The sequence below is a fragment of the Hippocampus guttulatus genome, chromosome 11 (assembly GCF_054856545.1).
Source record: "Hippocampus guttulatus isolate MCC_2025c chromosome 11, RoL_Hgut_1.0, whole genome shotgun sequence".
Lineage (NCBI taxonomy): Eukaryota > Metazoa > Chordata > Actinopteri > Syngnathiformes > Syngnathidae > Hippocampus > Hippocampus guttulatus.
In genome coordinates this window covers 3,334,670-3,358,731 of record NC_141271.1, presented here as the reverse complement: position 1 = coordinate 3,358,731, position 24,062 = coordinate 3,334,670, and the positions used below count along the sequence as shown (strand labels likewise).

Genomic DNA, 24,062 nt, shown 5'->3' with positions numbered 1-24,062 from the left:
ACAGGAAGTGCATCGCATCTTTTTTTTTTTTTTAACATACACATTTTTTTATTTCTAACAGACCACTTTTTTTCTGGAGGGGGGGGGGGGGTTCTCATTTGTTTTCTCCCTTTTGATTTTCCGTCGCTTCATCTGGTGAGTCATATATCCATCAAGGTACAGGTATTTAGTTCCACTTATCCCTCCCTTATGCTATTTGCCTTCCAGCCGTGATAGATGTATTTTAAAGCATTTATCATTCGATTGGATCACAGACTTGTTTGGATGGAGCCAAAACAGCGCACATAATCTTGCTGTTGTTAGGTGTTGCCACAGACAGATGACAACACAAGAAACCTGACTTTTTTTTTTTCTAAGCCTACCTTGTGAAACAGAAACATTGCAAGCAAAAATCCATTGGCAGGAATTTGACCAAGGCACGGTGCTGGCCACTTCACTGACATACCGTATATTCGATTGAAATGACATTGCTGTGTGCACACTGCAGGCAAATTGGAATCGAGGAGGAATGTGAATCTGCGTGCTGGCTGATAATATACCTGACACTGAAACCCTTAATCATAGTTGTAATTTCGGCTATAGATAATGGGAGGTAATCAGTTCTGACAGATGGCGGCAAGTCATGTGTTGCAACCAGTACAGGCTCGGGGTGAAGCGTGAAGCATGTGTTTTTCTTGTAGTTCCCAACACCTTCAGCCACACCTTTTAAGTTGGGTGATATGACCAAAACGCCTTTCCAAGGCCTGACAGATTCAAGCTCCATATGAACCTTCTATGACTCGGTGGTGGCCTCGGCCATCCATCATGGCATTGTCTGCTGGTCGGGCAGCATCTCGGCCCGGGACAGAAAGAGACTGGAGCGACTGGTCAGGAAGGCCAGTTCTGTCCTGGGCTGCTCCCTTGACACTCTGGAGGAGGTGGGCAACAGAAGGATGCTAACTAAGCTAAAAGCTATGATGGACAGTCCCTCCCACCCCCTCCAGCCCACCCTGACAGCACTTGGTAGCTCCTTCAGCCAGAGACTGTTACACCCGCGCTGCAAGAAGGAGAGATACCGACGCTCGTTCCTACCGACTGCTGTCAGGCTGCTGAATAAAAATAATAACAATAATAACGTGTGAAAAACAATTGTAAATAGCACTGCGATTTATCAATTTTGTATTTATATTGCACTTAATTGAACGGTGTTTGTTTGTTTTTTCTTCTTTCTTCTTTCTACCCACATTCTTGCTGCTGGAGGCTGTAAATTTCCCCAGTGTGGGACAAATAAAGGATATCTTAATCTTAATCTTAACCCATTTTCGTGACGGCCAAAAACCAAAACAAAACAAAACAAAACAAAAAAACAAGACACAGAAAGTCCGTTTTACAGTTCCAAAATATTTTAAGAAAACATTTTTATTTTACATAAACTGTACAGACATCATTTATTTGGCTAGATAATTCTGAAACAGCAACTAAAATAGTGTTTTATTAAATAGAAAACCAAAACAAAACAAAAGAACTAAAGATGAAAAGTGTTGCGTATTGACAAAGAGAATCATTTATTGTACCCTGATACAAGTAGGCCTTTTGCGAATGATCAAAACAGTATCGTACACTCAGTGACCATGCCCTCTTGGTACAATAGCTAATATCATGGCCTCTTTGGTTCCATTAGTTATGTAAAATACCTCTGACACAAAATTCAGTTTCTTTACTTACTATAAAAAATAACTTTTCAATGGCAGTTTTTGTTTCACTAATCCTGCAACTTTTCAGTGCAAACATCACAACAATCATTCGCCTTAGAAAGGATGCGAAAGATTACATTTCAAGTATTGATTAAGAGTCAAGGGCTGAAAGCGGGAAAGGGTGAGAAAGCAAACACAAGACACAAAGAAATTTTCAGAGAAAGATCATTCAGTCTAAGAGGACATGTTGGAGTACGGGTACAGTTGACTATACATTGCATAGCTCATGTGGCACTTACTTAATATGATATGACAGGACACTCGGTACCCCTCGGAAGGCAATTCTTTATACAAGTGCTAATCAGGATGTGCATTTCAGTTTCTACAAGTGCTGCACTGCACTGTGGCGACCCACCAAAACTAGTGTCTCCGTATCCCAAAACATTAACGGGCAGAGGGAAGGAGTTCTGTCCCGGTGCACTAGTCAAGTGCACTTCTGAGATCGGTCTAGTCCGGGTCATCTCATGGTTACAGGCCCTGCAAACCCTCTCGATAAGCAGGACGCTGAGGTTCAAGACCTGCAATTAACATTGAAAATAATGACAGCAGCTCTGTGGAGGACTTTCTTTTGCCGCTGCAGTGCAGAGGGAATAATCCTGTGAGGCATTAAGCGCTGCTGGTCTAATTCCACCAGAGGACAGTCAGACTGTGTCTGTCGGCATTCTAGTGAAGTGCTTGTGTTCCGAATCGTGTAAGCTGATGAACTGTCAGTGCTTAAAAAAAAAAAAAAAAAGTCTGCCATGTGCTTAAAGTACTTAGGGGCTTGGGGGAGAGGTTGGGGAGTCTGGGGACAACACCAATAATGTCATTGGCTGATCATGTTACTTTCCTTAAATGCTTCTTGTCTGCTTTCAGGTGGCGACGTGAGGCCCAAATACTTATTAATTTAAAATGGCAAAGTACAGCTAAAGTACCATTTGGTGATCTTCATTCCCTTCTCCTCCCAATGCTGTCTAGTTCCAGGTCAGACAGCAAGCATATCACTCAGTCCGATAAATACATACACTCATATGAACATGTGCAACCAAACTTCCGCACATTTTGGTACCGGATTTATACTACAGCGCGTCTCGTCCGCACATACAGTTGCAATACATTTCTTGTACTGTATATGTCTACTGTACAAAGGGTCCGGTTGTAGGAAGAAAAAAAAGGCCTTGCTGGAAGTTCAAAGAGAATTGAGGGCCAAAGTGGACTCAAGCACAGCCGCATTCTTCCACAATCATGTTGGGCACATCTCTCTTGACGATATTGTACTCATCGTCAAAGTAGAGCATAGACATAGTACTCAGTTTGGTGGGGATACAGCAGGAGTTGACCGAACCTGGGCTAATTCCTCTCATGCGGTACTGGTTTACGACTGCTGTGTGGAATGATGAAGCCGATCCCAGCACGCCAGGCATGTAAGCTGGGCAACTGCCCTCACAGTAGTTGCCGTAATAGCCCGCAGGGGCGATGATCCAGTCGTTCCAGCCGATAAGACGGAAGTCGATATAAAACTGCTGCCGGCAGCATAGACCCCCACTGGTGCCGTCACACTCCAGCCCCCGCTTGCGGATGCGGTGCTTTCCGTCCGCTTGTCTTGCACGGACCACCAGGAATGGTCGGTGGGAGGGGTCACCCGGGTCCACCAGCACTGGGGCCACTCCCGCCGTCTCACATCCCTCACAGTGGACCTCCAGGTCCTGTCGACGGCTACCTTTGCCAAACACTGCCCGGACTGCCTCTAAGAGGGGGAAAGTATGCCAACCGCTGCGTTTTAGCTCAACGCGCTTCTCCACCAGGGCCCAGTGCCCTGTGACCCCGCCATCACCTCCTCCTGGCACTCCTTCGACATTGCTCACAGCTCCAGCTTCCTGGTAGTGGATCTTCACTGTCACCTTCCTTCGCAAGCCTTTCTCAGGACCGGTCGGCGACACCCGAAAGAAGAGCCACAAGTTTGCTTGGGATACATACAGGTTTTGGTTGCCTTCATTGGAGATGAGGAAATAAAGACTGGACTTTGATGACGTGTACTCATCTGCTGGGACACACAGCAAAGAAAAACACCATCAGTACAAAGACAGAAAACGTGGCACTTATTAAATCAATGCCATGAAAAATGTTTTTTTGTTTGTTTAATGTTTGTAAGTAATGTAGATATTGTGGTTAAAACTTTGCAAACTCCAATGTGAGCAGATCCCAATTTCTTCACACATTCCAGGCTAAAATCCCAGCATCAGTGAAGCATCCTGCACATTGTTTAGATTATTTATTTATTTATTTATTTATTTTTGCTGCAAGCTCATTTATGCAGGAAACAGTTTTCTTTTTTTTGCACGGGCCATTCATCATCATCATCTTCACTCAAATGTTGTATCTGCACTGGTAAGCACATGGATTTAAAATATCTATAAATAGGAATTATACTGTATATTTTACACACGCCTTGTATATATACACAGTATGTGTATTTGTGTATAAGAAAATAAAAACAGAACAAATACATGTAAATATTTACTGGAAGCATAAATAAACAGCCAGTACATTTACATATGAGAATTTTACAGATTCCTCTCGGATCTAACCAGTCTACACAATGTAGTCACTGGAAATCGACATATTTCGAAATCTTGTTTTTATGTTTTGTTGTCTGGAATGTGTTGAAAGAGTATGGGATGGTAAACTCTAACTCGAGGGTGACAAATCCATTTTTCAATGGTCCATTATTTGTAAATGTTCACTCTTCGCAGGGTGTTTTGGACCTTGCGAAAGGTGAGGCTGTGCTGTAACATGTTGTACTGAACAGGAAATTTGAACCCTATAAGAACCTCAAAGTCTGGCTTCTGATTTTTGCTGTTGTCGAATAACTTTCTTTGAGTTGATTTTGTGAATCATGGAAACAATGTTTGTACACCTGAAACTGATGTATGAAATCCAAGTCCATTATCTTTGTACTATATTTTGATAAATGTATATTTTAAAAAGGGAATCAGATTTATTACATTATAATGGGAGCCTTACAAAAAACAAAACAAAAACAACCCCCCCCCCCCTGAGAGAATCTACTCAATACATTAACAATTTGCAGCCAATTGAATTAGGTAAATTTAAATCATGTTTTGGGTGAAACATACTTTAATTCAAAAGCTATGAAATGATTCCATAAATTAGGTAAAGTTTACCTCACATTTTATTACATTCCACAACTAAATTACTCATTGAAATCTAGTCAAATATACTCCAGATTTTGTACTATCAATTAATAATTATGAATCAAATGAACCCATAAAGGTTGAGTGGGAAATGGGCTTTTACTTTTGAGCCCCTCTTGAACACTGTCATTCAGCAACTGGTGACACAGCAACACGAGAAACTGGAGTCCAGTATTTTGCTTTTAAGCCTGAAAACAAGACACGAAATGCTTCAAGTGTACAGAGTAGAACCCACGACCGTCGGGTGGGGAGTCGAGGTGTAACCCATGCACATATTGCAGTATATAGGCAAATTTAACCATAAATGTCAAGTCAATTTTGCCCAATTAATGTTAGTTGTATCTTCTCACTACAGGTACTCTTTACCAAAATGGTGGGATTTATATTTAATCAATTAAAGTGGCTCTAGATTACCCTAAATTTATTGGATAGATTCCATTAGGGGTTGTTTTTTTTTAGCGTAGATACATTTTATGTAAAATATGTGTATGTCAATATTTTATACAATGATAGGCAATATGTATGCTCGCTTTACGATACTTACTCTTTAATTAAACAAATACTTTCCTGCTAAAAATAATCAGGTACATTTTGGATGGTTTTAACGGACTATATTGACCACTTTCTAAAATCATTGTTTTCGGTGTGATTATGTGCACGTTTACTTGAAAGGGTCGAGTGAAGACATCGAAGAGAACTGACCACGCATGAGCACCCCCCATCCCTCCCCCAGGGTGTAGTGAGACATGTTTTTGCTGTACATCTTAACCCCTAAATCATGTGAGCGTTGTGGTGATTTATTAATGCGGACACACTGGGAAAAGAACTGCTCACAATTCAGAAGATAACATTTATAATTTCAATACGCGGGCTGGCAATTATGAAGATTTTATAGATTTTAAATATCGCCATTTACTTAAAAACATATTTTGACAAGAAAAAAAATGCCTAACTCAGCAGGATGATGGCCACCTTTGCCAAAATGAGCTACATTCTTAGTTAAATAGATCACTCAATTCTACTCCCTGAAATTAAATTATGAATAAATATAAGATATCCGTATTTGGTTACATTTTTTGTGATTTCTTAAAAACTAAATAATAATAATAATAATAATAATACAGTAGAATGTATTAGGTCTACCTACATATAACCGCAATAATTATTTTAACCTTAACCTCTCATACCTAATTTAGCGACACAAGTTTATTTTCCTTTACTGTCAAACTCACAAATTGTTCTCGTGGCGAGCCATCCAGTGAGCAAGGAGCTCCCTCACCGACGCGCCTACCCATTCTAGCCATTCTGCCCATTCATAATAATGAGACGGCACAGATTGAGGAGATTGACTAAAGCAGTGTACAGAGGGCAACTTTCAACCATGTCATTTGTTGTGAGACTGTGTTAGAAGGAAAATTAAAACATACACTTGCCCAAGTGCAACTTGTTAAAGTTTTTACTTGTACATGTGTAAAAACTGGTCACAAATGAGACCACTTTTGTCCAAGTCTGCAGCACTGAGCATAGTTCTTGAATCAGGGAAAGTTGGCCGAAGTACCAAGAGCCTCAGTTTTGAATGATGGGCACCCTAAAAAGAGGTGTACGCAACATCCCATGCAAAGTATGACAAAGTGTGCACCTGTTTAGAAACACTGACTCATGCATACGCACATTTAGGAGACTAAAGAATTTAGTGACACAAGTAGTGAGGTAGTGAAATGAAGTCAGATTGTATAATGACTGAGAGCTAGAGACCCACATGAACGAGCGTGAGCTAGCAAGCCACGTGGATGAGTGAGAGTTAGCGATCCACACAGACTCCACCCTTCACTATCTGCCAAAGTAGGATCCATTTTACTTCCTTTTTCTCCACAGGCATCGGCGGCGGAGTCCCTCACCAATCACTTGCTTCATTCACCAGACAATTTAAAAGTAAGTATGGCTTAGTGCTCCACCTGCACTAATTGCATCCTTCTCACTCAGGCTTACCCTGCTAGAGGGTCGTGTCCATCAGCTAGAGCAGAATAATGTCGTAGCTGTAGACGTGGTGGACACACTGTTAATCGCAGATTGTAGTCAGCCTAGTCCAGTTGGCATTAGCCCTTAGCGGTCAGCTAATCGTGAGTCTGCTAAGACGCATAGCAGTTCCATTCCACCTTGGTCTACTGGTTCCCACACTTTAGTTACAGGTGACCCCAATCACCCGTAACATTAATCTTACAAACTCAGCCACACTAATGTGTATTCCTGAAGCCATAGCGCTCGACACTGAAGTTAATATAAAGGAAATGGCGCGCAACAGGGCTAGACACCGGTGAAAGACTAACAACACTAGCTACTCGGACAAAGTGACACACATCGGCTCCAACGACACAAGGATGAGACAATCAGAGATCACAAAGAGGAACATAGCTAGGACTTGTGATCTTGCCAGAAAGATGAGTTGGCATCGAGTAATTGTCTCTGGCACCTTAGGCATTATATGTCGTTCGGTCACATTGAAGATACCAGTGTCCGCTTCCTATGTAAGTATTCAAAAGCTAACAAATAACTATCAGATTCCTACATTTGTAACCTCCCTTTAGTTGCTCAAAGAACAATACGGGACCACGACAACGCAATAAGATAAGATAAGATAAGATATCCTTTATTTGTCCCGCAATGGGGAAATTACAATCAGAATTCAGAAAGGAAAAACGCTGGGTAGGGAGAGGGAAATACGCACGCAATGCTGTTAATATTGCTACTGGGATCCCTGTAATATCAAAGAGCACAGGTCAGCTTATTCTACTGAAATTCGATCTTATGAATATTAGCTCACTCTCTTCGACAGCCCTGTTAGTTAATGACTTCATCAGAGACCATAATGTTAACATGATCGATCGGCCTTTGCGAGACCTGGTTAAAACCCAATGAGTTTTTAACCGATATATAAGGCTTTGCCTCCAAATTTTGTGAGGTCACATATGGCACGTCCTCGTAAGAAGAGTGGGGGTGTTGCTATTATTTCCGAATTTGCTCTCAAACTTAGTCCTCGCTCAAACAAGGCTTTTACAACTTTTGAAGCTCTTGTTATGCTATCCACAGCTTTGTTGCCGTTTTATCTGTGTGATTTATCATTCTCTTGGCCCTTACACTAGATGAATTTTCTGAATGTGGGTTTGACTTGGTGACTCATGGAGATAATATACTAATAATAGGTGACTTCAATATACGTATGAATCCCCGGACAGAACCGCTTACCTCAGCGTTTAAGACGATAATTAATACTTTTGGTTTCACGCAGAATGGTAACACTATAGATTTGGTACTTACCCGGGGGCCTTCAACCTCAAATCTAATAGCACTACCATATACCACTGCTCGATCTGACCATTACTTAGTGAAATGTTCTTTTCTTCGTTCAAGGCCATCATCGTGACCACAATCAAAGCTATAGCAGCCGCAATATTAGCTCTTTAACCATGAGCTATTGCCTCTGGCAACTGCTACCCTTTCTTCTTATAAGGGTTCGATTGATAATCTCATGAATGATTTCAATGCGGTTCTCTTAAATGGTTGCACGGTTGCACCATTAAGACTAAAAATTGGTCCTCAGAGGCCTTCTCCATGGTTTACAGATGACACTCAAACAATTATGTGGGAAGCTTGAGCGCAAAAGGCGTGTGAGTTAACTCAAAGTCTTCCATCAGGCATGGTGTGATGGCTTCCTGAAATACAAAGAATCACTTGTTTTAGCCAAAACTAATTATTAGAATAATTCAGTCTTAATAAAAATAACCCGAAATACTTATTTGATACAGTGGCATTACTATTGCAACAGCAGCCAACCTCCATTAGCTTCCCCCATTAGCTTCAGCTCAAGATTTTATGCATTTTTTTACTGTGAAGATTTAGCTCATTCGAAATTAGATTCAGGACACATCCCAAAACCCCAGCTACATTCTGAGATGAACAAAGTTAAGGGTTATTAAGTTTAATAGTTGCCTGAAAAGTATTTATCATTTTTAAGGAAGTACCTCTTAAAAGTCTTACAAACTGGTTAGTGCAGCAAAACAGACAACTTGCATGCTCTGCACCTATAGGCTTTCAAATCTCCCGTTTATTGCGAAAATTCTTGAAAAAATCATAGCGCAACAGCTTCATGACTACATGGCTGCTAGCAACCGATTTTAACCGTTTCAATCAGGGTTTAAATCCCACCATTCTACTGAAACGGCCTTTGCTAAAGTGGCCAATGATCTTCTCCCTGCTATGGCCTACGACACCTCATCAATATTATTATTACTCGATCTAAACGCTGCCTATGACACCGTCGATCATCCATCCATCCATTTTCCATTCCGCTTTATCCTCACAAGGGTCGCGGGGGATGCTGGAGCCTATCCCAGCCGTCTTCGGGCAGTAGGTGGGGGACACCCTGAACTGGTTGCCAGCAAATCGCAGGGCACACAGAGACGAACAACCATCCACACTCACACTCACACCTAGGGACAATTTGGAGTGTTCAATCAGCCTGCCATGCATGTTTTTGGAATGTGGGAGGAAACCGGAGTACACGGAGAAAACCCACTCAAGCTCGGGGAGAACATGCAAACTCCACACAGGGAGGGCGGAGCTGGAATTGAACCTGGTGCCTCTGCACTGTGAGGTCGACGCGCTAACCACTGGATCTCCTGGCCGCCCACTGTCGATCATAACATACTATTAAAATGCCTCAGAATGTGTGTTGGTCATTCAGGCCCAGCTCTTTCCTGGTCTAGTTCTTACATCTCAGAAAGCGCGTGCCGTGTAATTTATGGTAAAAGGACTTTTGAGTTTTGTAATGTTACATGTGGAGTCCCACAGGGATCGGTACTTGGTCCTCTATTGTTCAGCATTGGCATGCTTCCGCTCGATGACATCATACGTAAATATAACATTTGTTTTCACTGTTATGCTGATGATACCCATCTATATATGCTGTTACAAATAAGTCTCATTTGTTTACTCTTGCATTTTGTTGAACTACATGTTGCCTGCTTGTACTGCCGTTTCCTCTGTTCATCCTTCCCCCGCCTCCCTGATCTGGAGAGGGGCAAGGTGATGATGACCTAATTGGATGTCACTGTATGAATTCTGCTCCGATCGTTTTGACATGATTTGCACCGACTGAGCTGGACAAGAGCTGTGTCGACCATTTGGAGGCACTGCTATGAAGATTTCTTCATTGACCAACTGGGCTGGGTTCAGAGGGGGACCAACCTCTCCAAAGGCGTCTCACTGCAGTGTTTTCGTCTTGTTAATGGATTTTATATAGTACTATAGATGAGTTTCAATGTTGGCAAACACTGCCTCCAAGATGCGTGCGCATCTTAATGACGTCACTGTTGTTTACAAAGAAGAGCATTCTTAATTGCCTCCTTAGTTCTCAGCGCATGTGTAAGCCAGTGTGGTGGTTGCTGTTGCTGTTTCCAAACGAAGCAGCAGCGGTCGCGGTGACATGCTGAGGTTGGATTAGACTTTTGTGGAAGGCTTGTTTTCATTGTAGTGAACGTCATTGCGAGGCAAGGGTGGAGAAAAATATTTCGTATTATGCAATAGGGGGATTTTCGCTGTGGGGGGGGGGGGAAGCAGAAAAGAGGGAATGGCTTAATGCATGAAGATTTTTTCATACTAGAAGGGGATATTTTCGCATGTGTAGGTTTCGTTGTAGAGGGGTTTCACTGTATTACGACTCACTAGCGTGTGTTTTCTGCCTCCAAGATGCGCACGCAGCCAGACTTAATATATGCATATGTCACATGAAACTGATCTATACTGTTTCATGTGCCCCTGCAATTGGTTGCAATCGGTTCAGGGTGTCCCACGCCTACTGTCCGAAGACAGCTGGGATAGGCTTCAGCACCCCCCCGTGATCCTTGTGACGATAAAGCGGATCGGAAAATGAATGAATGAATGAATACTGTTTCAAATGTTGCCCACTCGGCATCCATTGCAGCCTGGTCATCCTGGAAGTGGGATTCTTCCATCTGAGGCCCCTTCTCAAGGTTTCTCATTTTTCCCTTGATGGTGTTTTTTTGAGTTTTTCCTTGCCCTCCTGGGGCAAGGAAAAGGCCGGGGGACGTCGGAATACTTGTCCACTGTGGGCATGTAAAGCCCTTTGAGACTGTTTGTGATTAAGGGCTGTAAAAATAAATGTGACTTGACTTGATTTAAATGATGTCTCTTTGAAGAGTCATAGATTACCTACGATTTTTCTCTTTGTGTACGATTTTCAGTCGGTGAAATTTGTTTTCAATTAAGCCTCTCCTCGTGAGTTTTTAATTTCGCCTTGGGGATAAGTAAAGTGTTTTACTTTATTGAGATAGATCATAATGGTCATAATAATGCCAGGATGTGAACCAATCAGTTTGATTGCCGTATAAGCATCAACTGTACTTTCGGTAACATCCTACGTTGTAGATAGAAAAGTCGCAAGAAATAGGGGGGGAGCATTCCAGGACCGCAAACATATCCTGGCTCTTAATAACTGGCTAGTCCCTGGAAGTGTGCTCTTGGATCTTTGTCCAGAAACAGAGAGGTCTGCCAGACGCTCAGGCAGTATCCATGTGTCAAGCCAGGGTGTGCCCCTGCCCCCACCAGCGGTAGCGACACTCAGTCAATGCGTTTTTCTTTTCTTAGCCATCTACTTTCAAGGCAGAACAATTTCGTTGCGCCGTCTTCCACGTCGAACCAATCGCAGTCACCACAGCTCGCTGCATTTTCTTTTGTTTGTTGTGCCGCTGACACGGCTACCAAACAAAAGGCTCTTCCTTGCCCTCCTCGCTGATAAGCACCTCAATTTCGGTCTATCTTGATATACTGTAACATTGAGCAGCATGCTTTGCATTGACCAATGAAGGTTTTCGAGGGCGATATATAAGAATCATCCATGTCCACACTTGATTGGACATGGATGTCCAATCAAGTGATTTATCAAGGTAAGATTTCCTTCCATTTTTCTTTTCCATTTTTTGCTGTACGCCATTTTTGGCTTTTGCGCGTATGTACACTTTGAGTAAGAATCCTGCTCAGTGGGGTAAGTGAGGCCCCAATTTGTAAGTGACAGGACCAAAGAGCAAGAGACTGAAGAATCTGAGCAGAGGAAGACAAAAACAAAAAAAAAGAGCGAGGATGTAAGTGAAAAGGTGTTAGGATGGCGGACACGGCCAAGACCCCTGGGGGGTTCATTGAGTTCACTTTTAGCACCCCACTGAACTCCACCCATTCTCTCCTCCTTCCAGTGCAAGTACCCGAAGAGTGACAGCACAAAGCTCCCTGTGAGGCGCTGGGAGACAGCCGCGCAGCAGCCCAGCATTGAAACACGTGGCTTTCCAGCAAAATGCAAGATGGGGGGGAAAAAAATAAAAGCCATTTACATGACACTAGCCACTTTCTAAAAGAGTACAAAGAAGAGATTCCACAAGTCCAAAGGTGACGGTGGGCTTAGCGGAGAGAAAAAAAAATACTGCCAATGAGAGCTCAATTATGTCTTCCAATTCACCCAAATGCATCTTGAAAGGTTTCTATTTCAGGAAACGGCACAAGTTCTCAAGCAGAGCAGTGCCCTAAAAGTGGCTAAATTACTTTGTTTGCAGACTGATTAGTGTTTGTCAGTGTCAACATGTGGCCACCAAAGATGGCCCCCTCTAAAAGGCGCCTCACGCCTCTTCCTCCTGTAAAGCACAGCTTTACATTCACACACGGACTTGTTCAGACCAGTTCAAGCGCAACCACTGTACATGCACACATTTCCATCCATCCATGCACACAACCACCACCATGCAAAGTAATACATCACACATCAGGCCTCCCAATACTGCTGGCCATCAAGTGCACATTAGATACTGTACATGCTCACATAAAGGACCCCATTTAACGACAGCTTTTATTTGTGAGGGCGGTAAAAGCTCCTCTGAGCAAATGTAACGAACCTCCCCTCAGTACCATGCATGGTACTTGCCTCAACAACGCCGAGCATTAGAACGCCTAAAAACTGGGGGAGTGTTCAAAGAAACAAGAATACAGCGGGAGTATGATTAACAGGCAGAGACACAGTTGAAGTTTCTAAGAACTTACATTTGTTCAATTTCAGCTTGGCAAGTATTGCTTTTTTTTTGGGGGGGGTGATTTGTCCTGAATACAATGTGATTCATTCATTATATTCTGTCCAGATAGTGGAATCGGGTACATCAGCTGCGCTACAGGATAATGTAACAGCATGACTGTATGAATAGTTTGAAGGCAGTGCAGTAAAAAATACACACAGGGGAAAAAAAATACAGATGTTTCTTCAGAGATCATAAAATCATCGATTAAAAACCAAATGTTTACTAATAAACTAATGATATACAGTACGTATTCTGAATGTAACTGCCTTACTTGGGTCCAGAAGAGGATTTTCCTTGAACTCTATACCCTTTGTACATATTCTATTGTGTTATTTCAATGTTGAAAGCACACAGCGAACGTACAAAGCAAATTACCGCTTCGCTACTCATGGTCCCTTTGAGGATTTTTCTTTTCATCCATTATTTCAGACCGTTTTGAACTGGCCCCAACACGTCTTGGCTGACCCGGCGGAGTGAGGTTGCTCGTGAAGATCAGCAGTTAGGACACCTGGGTGGGCTTGTGTGGATAATGGGCTGCTTCAGCTTGTCTTTACCTGCGCCACAAGCCTCTCAGTGGCGCAGGTGAGGGAAGGGGCCATGGAAGCAGGGGAGCTGGCAGAGAAGCAACTCATTACTCAATGCCGCGAGACACGACGGCACATCGCAAAAAGACGAGGGTGTGGCCATGGCGCTGTAGTTCTAAACATGAGCCGAGGCGTGTGCGCATTTTGCTGCCATTGTTCAGGCATGACTCCTCAGCACTCTGAAGTCAGTGTGGGGTGAGGCAGTGAGAGATGATGAGGATGGTGGGCCAAGTTTGAAATTCCAAACATTTGGCTGACATCGAATCCGTGAGTGCACCGCTGTTGTTGGAGTAAATTGGACATGCATTTAATAAATGTTTGTGGATTATGTATCCAATCAGAAGGTATACAATGAACGGTCAAAGTTTAAAACATATACAAAATGTCTGGGACAGGTCCAAGAGCGTCATGAGAGACACCGGCCACATGAAAGAGTGTTTGCCCTGATGTAAACCTGCCCACCTGATACCTCAGTGTCATGGTAGCAAACCCATTCATCCATCCATCCATTTTTTTAAGCCGCTTATCCTCACAAGGGTCGAGGGCCTTTCCCAGCTATCTTTGGGCACCCTGAACTGGTTGCCAGCCAATCCCAGGGCACATATAGATAAACAACCATTCACACTCACAATCACATGAAGGGTCAAGTTAGAGTGTTCCATTAACCTGCCATGGATGTTTTTGGAATTTGGGAGGAAACCAGAGTACCCAGAGAAAACCCACGCAGAAGATGCAAACTCCACACAGGAAGGCCGGAGCCGGAATCGAACCCTGCACCTCTACACTGTGAAGCCGACGGTCTAACCGACTGCCTTGGCGCCCCTGGTAGTGAATCACCTGCCGTAATTAAGCTTCCTCTCACCGATGTTCACTTTTGGAGACATAAGTAGCTCCTAACTAAACCTCTCAATGACACCTTTTCTCAGCTGCTTTGATACATTCCTCAGATCAAATTTTTATTTCTCAGAAGTTGTTCAATTTTCACATAAATATGTCATTTGTGCGCCTCAAAAGAGCACTTTCTTATTTCTTTGAACAAGTTGCAACTGCTTTGGCGCATCCAATGAAAGGCTTACGATGTCAAATTCTCTTCGCTGTTTCCTACATTTTCAAAGGTTGATGTCATGTTGATCAAAATGTATGACACTGGGTTTCTTTTGAATTGTTTCAAACCCCACAATATGTTGGCATTCGTTCATTCATTAGTCTTTGTGTGCAAAATGGTTGTCATAGTCAAAGTTGTCATATGTCAACTATCTTTCCATACATCCCGGGTGAATCTTTTTCTCACACATAGACAGTTAAATACTGTCTATATGTGAAGATGAACCAATAGTCAATAACAACCAGCTCAAAGAATGTGTAGATAATTGTTGTGATGACAATTTGTGGCCCAAGAGATGTAGGAAGACTGCACTGTGATTCCTGCAGCGGTGCATGTACACTTTTCCGAAAGATTGTGCCCTTTATTCACATTTTTCCTTTGTGCTCAGCAGTGCTGTTTTTTTCCCTTCTGATGATGGTTTGTCAACAAATTACAGTGCAAACAATAAACGTGAATCTTCCCCAGTCTCTTGCAATCAATCTTTCCACATGCACTTAGTTGTATCCTACTATTTAGAAGAATTGTTATAAAAACTTCAGCCGCAGTTCAGATCAGAACATCACTCCAGAGCAGACCCATCACCTCATGTGGGTCGTAGAAGGCTGTGACCGCCCACCGAGATGGTTGTAACCCCCCCACCCCATTTAAGGCACTGCTTGAAATACCAACGCTGAGTTGCTTATGACAAAGACATTAAAAATTTAAGGAAACAGTGGTCTGATTTTTGTTTGATTGATGGCCAAGCTTATCTGCAACAGCCAATCAGGACCTAATTGAGAATAAGGTTTGGGATGCAGCCTTATGTGCAACAAATACGTCAATGTTTGTATGTGCGAGTCCGGCACATTATTCAAAGTGAATCTGCAATCTGTAAGGACACTGTAGTAGAATGGCACTTGAAGCAGCAGTCTAGAACTTAATATAACGTTTTAAAAAAAAAAAAAAAAAGAGAGAGCTTGATATGTCAGAAAACTGCAATCACTCCTCATCGAAATGTATGTAGAAATCTGTATTTATACCCACATCAACCTCAGAAAATAGCACACTGATCACCCCAATACAGTACTACATTGGTGTCCAACTAAAGAGGCATTTCATAAAAGAAACCACAGAAGCAACAAATTGTTTGGACATCTAAAATGATGATTGATTTGCTGCTGCACATGCCCGGTGAACTGGGTGGCCCTTTCAAAGCAATGTCAGCACATCTGGCATGTTGGATGTGTCCATTGTATTTGGCATCAAATCGGCAAATATTTTTTGTAAAATTGAATGAGAATGACAAAATAAAATCAAAAGCAATGACTCAGTATTAATCCAATGGGTTCTTGCTTCCTGATACATCTCCAAGTAGCAAGTGAACGAGGAGTCTTCACAGATAACTTCACTTTGCCATGCATGATATATCCAAAATGGCGCCGTAAGTTGGCAGCCGCCGGCAAGTGCTCTTCAAGAGCTTTGCTTTTCTTTTTTTTTCTTGTATTTTCTTTTGTCATATTGTGTTTGTTGTTACTTCGTGTTGACCCAATGTGGACTGTTTTCAGCATTTTTGGCCACGACATTCATCAAAGGAGAAAAAATCTGTTCTTGGTGGTTGCGCCTTCTTGGTAGCCCACGTGTACCAGCACTGATTTTGATTGGGAGGAATCTCGGCACTATTTGAATGTCACCGCTGGACAGCCTCAGGGCGCTTGTGTTTTTTGAGGCTGTAATGGGCAGGATTTTTCACAGCCCTGTTTCACCCACAGTTTTGGTTAGCGGAGATGTCGGCGCTGTTGGACAGTCTGCGCTGGTGTGGATGGATGGAAGGCTTGTGGAGCTGAGGATGAGAAGAGAGGAGCGTCGGCGCGGAGCACGGATGCATATTTGGAACTGAGCATTGCCGCTCGGGATTGAAACGGATTTACATGGGACAGGAGAATCTCTTTTTCCGTCAATGGACGCTCCAGCTTCTTGTTTACTTTCAAACTTAGCTTGTAGCCAACGTGGGCACAATTTGAGCATGATGTCTATGATCCGCTGGTGAAAGGACTGCTTCAAACAACAAGGCGTATGCAGGATAAATGGCTAAGATTGCATGACTGTCCGTGTTTTGTGTTATATTATTTTGTTATTTTGTGTTAACTGTTTTGTAAAGCACTTTGTTACAACTGCAGCTGTTGTGAAAGTGCTATATAAGTTCAGATGTATTCATTTGTATGCAATACGGCTGCGGCGTTGACGTACTCAATAAGGCGTTTATGTATATGTATGGTAAATGTTGTCGATGATGATTCAAGACTATTGACTAGGAGTGCTACGTGAATATATCCAAATACAATCATACCTCGGTTGTCGACCATAATCCGTTCCAGAGGGCAGTTCGAAAACTGATTTGTTCGAAAACCGAAACCACACTCTTAAAAAAAAAAATCTTTATTGAACACGTCTGCTCACAGTGGAACGCTACACGAGGAAGCGTCACTTCCTCGTCTAAGCAAAGCGAGAGGAGTCAAGTGGCTCATTCAAGTGCGCTCAGTTTGGTCGAGAACCGATTTTTGGTCGTAATCCAAGGCATAAAAAACTAAAACATTTTGGTCGAAAACCGATTTGGTCGAGAACAGAGACGTTCGAAAACCAGGGTTTGACTGTATATGGAGAAAAGTGATGTATGTACGGTATTAATAATCACTGTCCGCCCCCCTTAAGGCTGGGCTCTGGTGACGGGTCTGCTCCAGAGTACACTGTTATATTCACATCATTGACGAAGGGATTTGACGCCTTTTCCACAATGACACAAAAACTTGGTGTTCTGAAGGAACTGACATGTTCAGTGTCACAAATATTTACTTTTGTTAAATGTATGCAGAATATGAAATGAGAAGACACTTTAGTGATAGACAATAAGGAAACTGGAATCTGGGAACTATAGGATACCATTAAAACAAACAAACAAAAAAAACTACGATTCAAATTTGAGCATAGACACATGTAGAGTCTTCACCCTCAGTGGTTTTTCTCATTGCCTTATTTGTTGTGGTAAGGCCTCCTGTGGAGTGAAGCTGAATGGACCTCAATTTCATATAGCAACAACCTACAAAAGTTAATGTTTATCGTTCACCCATATTCGCAGTGCTTCTGTATTTGGGAAAAAGACTGGCGCCATCCGACTCCGGCCTTCCTGTGTGGGGTTTGCATCTTCTCCCCGTGCCTGTGTGGGTTTTCTCCGGGCACTCTGGTTATCTCCCACATTCCAAAAAACATGCATGGCAGGTTGATTGGGCACTCCAAATTGTCCCTAGGTGTGAGTGTGAACGCGGATGGTTGTTTGTCTCTGTGTGCCCTGCAATTGGCTGGCGACCACATCAGGGTGGACCCCGCCAACTGCCTGGAGACACCTGAGATAGGCTCCAGCGCGCCGCGACCCTCGTGAGGATAAGCAGCTTGGGTAATGGAGAGATGGAGGGATGGATGATGGATGCTTTGTACATTTCAATTCTGTCTGAAATGAACCAAAGCTACAGAGAAAAGCTGCCATTAGCTACAAACACAAACTGACCTCATCCTATCCACCTGCAACAGCAAAATGAGAGACCTTTTCCCTTCACCAGACCTAATTTGAACCAGAGGAGAGGCAGAAGAGAAATCAAAAACCATTGCACGACAAAACAACACAATATCATAAGCATCATCGTCATTGTTCTTGTTGTGGATCGCCATACTTCACTTCTCAACCTGCCTTGTCTCAAACTGGAAAGAACAACAACAACTGAGCCTCCCTCATGCAAGTTTGCCTGGCTTTCGAGAGACCTTGCCTCTGAACACTGCCCCAGCTGGCAGTATGTGATCTGTGGGTCTAGAGCCAGCTGGCCAGGAGGCAAACGGGGACCGGGGAGCAGGGACCCAAGCCAGCTCCGCCGTACAATACCGCACAAAAGCTCAAAGGTGTGAGGAAGAATAGAGCTAAACAGAAAAAAAAAACTGAAATAGAAGAAGAAGAAGCAAAGGAGCCCAGTGGACATTTAGAATGACAAAAACGTGCTTTATAACACTGCATTATGGGCACACACACAATATCACCCCCGCCCTCTCCCTCCAGCATCACCACAACTACACCCCTCCACCCAGACTCACCCCTTCCGCTTACAATGACTCAAATGTCACATGCATTATTCTGCGCAATTTCTTTTGTTTTCTCAGTTTTCTTCCCTTATCGTTGACATGTAGCATTCAGAAGGAACACATAGAGCTCTAATAATAATTCCCTGGCTTTTGTTCCCTTGTCATGAGGGTGCTCAGATCATTCCCATTCCATGACAGCAGCCCATTCAGGCAGATTTTAACGGCTGGGTCAATAAGGAAAGGCAGGGACGGTGAGAGCGCTTGCCTTTATGCCATTGTAATTTTAGTGTACCCAAGTAGATGTTTTGTTCTAGTTAAAATAACATTTTACATTCATTAAAGAAGTTTGTCTTGTGGTGAAGTGACAAGTGCGACATTTTTTGTCACGTGCATAAAATTGTGGAGCACCCACTCCTTGTGTGTGTGTGTGTGTGTGTGTGTGTGTGTGTGTGTGCACGCACATGCTGACTGTATGTGTGGAAAGGTAGATAAGGGTGTTCTCTTTGGACCATTGATGCAGGAACAAAGATGCAAAGAAGGGAGACTTGGAATGTGTATCCACACGCAAATATATATAGAAATAGGCATTTATATACTGTATTTATATATATATATATATATATATATATATATATATATATATATATATATATATATATATATGTGTGTGTATATTTCTGTGGAGATAGATAATAGCTAGATCGATAGAGAGAGGCAGAGATAGAGAGAGAGATGGATTGATGGATAGAGAACGTTCACAGGTTTTCATACTTTAATGTTCCATGGACCATTTTATTATTATATTTTATTTATTACCATAGGGTTTTGGGGGGGGAATACTTTTGCTACTTTGGAATGTCTTACTTGAATACTTTTGCTACTTTGAAATGTCTTACACTGTAATTCATTTGAAGTCAAATGAAGGTGTTTTGCCCGATCACTCGTGTTTTCTCGAAAGAATGGTTAACATTTAACACATTCTGCCACGGTATGTAAACATGAACACAACTATATACGATCAGATAGATAGACAGAAAGAACACGAGTTTCAAGAACAACCTTGCAATTACAGCTGCGGTGCCAAATGACAGCTCGACTACAGTATATTTAAATTAGGCAGAATAACATCGTGCTTCTGCCAATTTTCCCTTTCAGACTTGTATCTTAAGATTTGTGAGTAAATGGCTTGTTGTGGAACTATGCCTGAATAAATAAACCATTAAAAGGAAAGTGTGTAATAGTATTGATTTCAGAACGTTCCCATGACATTTTTCATTGAAACTCAAATGTAAGCCATTTGTTTTCTCGCGCACTATCGCTTGTGTATTTGAAAACAAATAGGTGGATTTCATGCGCTGCCAATTACGGCTCGAAGCTGGCCACATTTCTTTCAGGTGTCGTGATGAATAATGAATTAGAATCCTACCGCTTTCGGCGAAGCTGATAATCTCTGAGGTCTCCGCGTGAACCTCGTTGTTGATGGACGCCTGTCCGTCAAAACTGGGGATCTCCACTCGACCGTCTTCTCGCACTTTACCGGCGTGCAGCCTCCTCAGCGCTGTCACCATCGCGGCTTTTGGGATGGGATGGGTGATGTTAGGTCGCTCCCTCATCTGCAACCTGTTCAGTATGTGTCTCTTGACCGCCTCCAAGAAGTCGACGTTCACTCGTTCGGACTGATCCGGTGCCCTGAAGCCGCACGACGCGCACGACTCCGCGGGCGAGCTCGAAGTCTCCGGCACTGAGCCGCAGCGCACCGAGAAAGCGCAGGCAATTAACATCAGCACAGTGGCTGAAGTCATTTTCACAAACGGAAACAGTGAAGTCCACTCCGCAGAAGAGAAAAAGAATTCAACTCAATTGTGGCAATAGTTATTCTTTTAAAAAAAAATCTGCGACTTCCGAAAGAGCACAACCGCCGAGTCCAAAAATCAATGAAAAAGTTCCAAGCCTTCACGTGCTGTCTAATTTGCGAGGTTATGAACTCCACTCATGAAGTAAGCATTCAGCGGGTGGTCCAACAACGAGTCTTGACTTTGCTCGCAGGTAAAATATACGTTCAGTGAAACAAGACGTTCAGCGATCTCTCCAAAATAGAAGTAAAAGCTCTCTCTACATGGCCAGTTGTGTGTCGTCCACTCTTTTTCATTCATACGCAGGAACTCATCTTCTCCAGCACCACTTCGAAAGAGGGAATAAGGTTTTCGGTAGCTTCCCGGATCGCGCGTCCCAGTGCGTTCCTGTAGATGACCAGCTCGTTTTTGTCCTGCGAGATGCTCCTGCTTGAGACCCCCTTTCCCCTCTGCGATCGCGACAAGGGCTCCGCAATTCCAAAGTTGTTTTTCTTTCTTTCTTTCTTGTTCTTCTTTTTTTTTTGAGAGAGAGAAGTGGGAACCACGTGGGGATTTCCACCAACTAGACGCAAGGGATTAGTCGACCGTATGTTTCAGAGCGACGACTACTCCGATGGAGTTGACAGGCTTTTATTATGGTCGGACGTAGCATAGGTTGCCTATTCATAGAGCAGCCCCCCCCCCCTCCGCCCTCCGAAGGGGTTGCCTTATTAAACCCACTCCGTGACACGGAGTGTGAGGGTTCAAAAGGCACCTCGTCATGTGATTCATTTGCAGCGCTTTTAAAATAAAACCATATCATTCCAATTAAAACACTTCCTCGCCACATGGAATACGTTGCATATTTCATGAAGAGTGTCTTTAGTGTTGTTTAATGGTGTTTTACCAAGTTCCACAGCGTACGAGTGTATGCGACAACTATACGTAAACATTTTTGGGAGAGCGAGTCGCGCGCGTCTTGCTTTTTTATGACTGGATGCACACTGCCATCTACTGCTCATGAGCAGTCATCACTCTTTTCATAAAATATTTCGTCTCTCTCTAGGATGTGAAGAATTACAATTGGGATTTTTCACGGGGCACAATGCTCAAAGTTGCGTCATCTGTTTCAAAAAATTCCAATCTTCGAATTTTGATTTCCCCTTTTTGTTCTTTGGATATTAATTAAAGGTAAATCATGACCAAATGGCGAAACGGGAGACAACATGCAAATTTCACATCAGAAGGCCGGAGACAAGATTTGAACTAACTTTTGGATTTCTTAAGTCCCTCGATGCGCCCTGCAGCTACCCTTTGATTCTGTATTGCAATTTATGCAATTGGCTGGTAACTAGTCCCAGGGTTTAACCTCGCCCCCCACCCCCTCCCCCTGACACTCCAGTGTCTGGTACAGTTACTAGCCCAAAACATAATATCAGAAGCCAAGTATCATAATATTAAAGTAATGTCAAGTAACATAAGTAATGGATAGTTTTAATTACTTTTAGATTACTCTACTGCGTTTGGGTGGAAACCAGTTCAGGGTGTATCCCGCCTTCTGCTCGAAGACGGCTGGGATAGGCTACAGCGCGCCCGCGACCCTTGTGAAGATAAGCGGATTAGACAATGGATGGATGGATGCAAACAAAAACAAAAATTGAAAAAAAACCCCATTTTTGAACAAAATCTAATCAAAACAAAAGCTACAACTTATGTCTTGCACTTGACAAATCCACCATATATTGAGAAAATTAAAAAAAACCTCAAACTAATAAAAACATTTTCCAAAAAATTTAACTTAATAAAAACTAACAAATCTGCTCTAAAAAAAACGCTAACTGAATAAACAAAAACAAAAGTCGAAACAACATAAACACCAACTATTATGAATGATTTCAAACATTTTGGCACCACCCCCTTCACCGCCGGTCCAAAATGCCAGATCATCGTTGACCAGAAATGCGAAACAAACGGAGTCTTCCCAAAAGATGGTTATAAGATAAGATAAGATAAGATATCCTTTATTAGTCCCACACTGGGGAAATTTACAGCCTCCAGCAGCAAGAATGTAGGCAGAAGAAATAAATAAAGTAAAAAGACGAAAAGAAACTCAAACAGGGATATGCGCTGCTGGAGAGGCAGCCACTCAGGGGGCGCCATTTTGCATCCATATGACTGGTGAAATATTATTACCGGTACTCAAAATCTATTGTTGTTCATCTGACAATTCAATTACCGACATAGGTCGGATTACAAAATGGACATCAGGAAAAAGGAACTCAAATCAGGCTTACAAACTGGATGTACAGGTATACAGGCACGTACGTCTAGTTGCAGCGACTGGGGGAACGCTTAATTAAATCACCCCATTTTTTCTGGCCTTTCTACCAACACCAATGTCACATTTTACTGGAATCGCTCCAACGCCCCCTCCACAATTTCAATGCCCCCATCCAACTGTCTACTCACGAGCGCCCCTTCGAAAGTTCATATCGCGATACCGTCCAATTTGAAAACCACTATTCGAAAGTATTCTAACCCTGGTTCACATTTGCCAGATTTGGGTCGGCTACAGTGAACTCCTTGGTGTAGTTTTGCTGATGATGTATTGTAGGTTATTTGAAGGATTGTGTTAGGGTGGTTCTGTTTGTAACCAACAGGTGGCACTGTAGGGCTCCTCCTGCAGTGGCACACCTGTTGGTCATTGTGTCATTAGTTTGTGTTTTGTTAAAAGGACTCCCTGCCCGACCAGTCGGTGTCGAATCATTGTTGCTGTTGTCTCTGTGCATGTGTCGTGTTCTGTTTTCTGTCTTAGCACTTGTTTTTTACTTTGTTTTTCCTGTGAAATTCTGGACTTTATGTGAGTATACGTGTGCGGCTGTCGTGTTTTGTTTCCTGTCATAGTTTTGTTTGTTACTTTGGTTCCTTGTGATTTCCAGGCATTAGTTTGAGTACTTCGACTTAGTGTTTTTTCTAGTGATGGCGGGATGAAGCCCCATGAATGTATCGAGTCTTTTGGGCCAATTGCTTCGCCAAACGGCTGATCAGTCAAGGCCTCATTTAGTAGTGCTGACATCTGCTGGTCATTTGATGTAACGCAGATGTTATGTGGTTAACAGGCAACAAACCAGTAAATCTGTGCACAAAATAATGGAAGTTTTGTCCATTAAATATTGTCCGTATATTTGTCAGTTGTATGTTCAGTTACTTGATGTGCTTGTGTAACCGGGACACACATTGGCTAGAGGGAATGGTGTATTTTATTGATTTTTGTTAAGGAATAAAATCATTTTGACTGTGTTGGGGCTCAGTCGATTCCTTTTTTTGGATATGATTTCCCCTACCTTTGAGAAAACCCTCTCACAGTGTTGGGAGATATCT

The 24,062-nt window shown here is 42.7% G+C and overlaps 1 protein-coding gene and 2 pseudogenes across 1 annotated transcript; 2 read left to right on the top strand and 1 right to left on the bottom strand.

The window, feature by feature from the left end:
* Window positions 1–1,364: 1,364 nt before the first annotated feature.
* Window positions 1,365–21,312, bottom strand: inhbb (inhibin subunit beta B). Its single transcript, XM_086123510.1, has 2 exons — window positions 20,276–21,312; window positions 1,365–3,753 (listed from the first exon to the last, which is right to left on the bottom strand). Exons 1-2 carry the CDS (start codon window positions 20,649–20,651, stop codon window positions 2,930–2,932), a joined length of 1,200 nt encoding a protein of 399 aa, XP_085979636.1. The 5' UTR covers window positions 20,652–21,312; the 3' UTR covers window positions 1,365–2,929.
* On the top strand, window positions 6,687–7,551 carry LOC147197819 (uncharacterized; annotated as a pseudogene).
* On the top strand, window positions 7,894–8,682 carry LOC147197818 (uncharacterized; annotated as a pseudogene).
* Window positions 21,313–24,062: the final 2,750 nt, after the last annotated feature.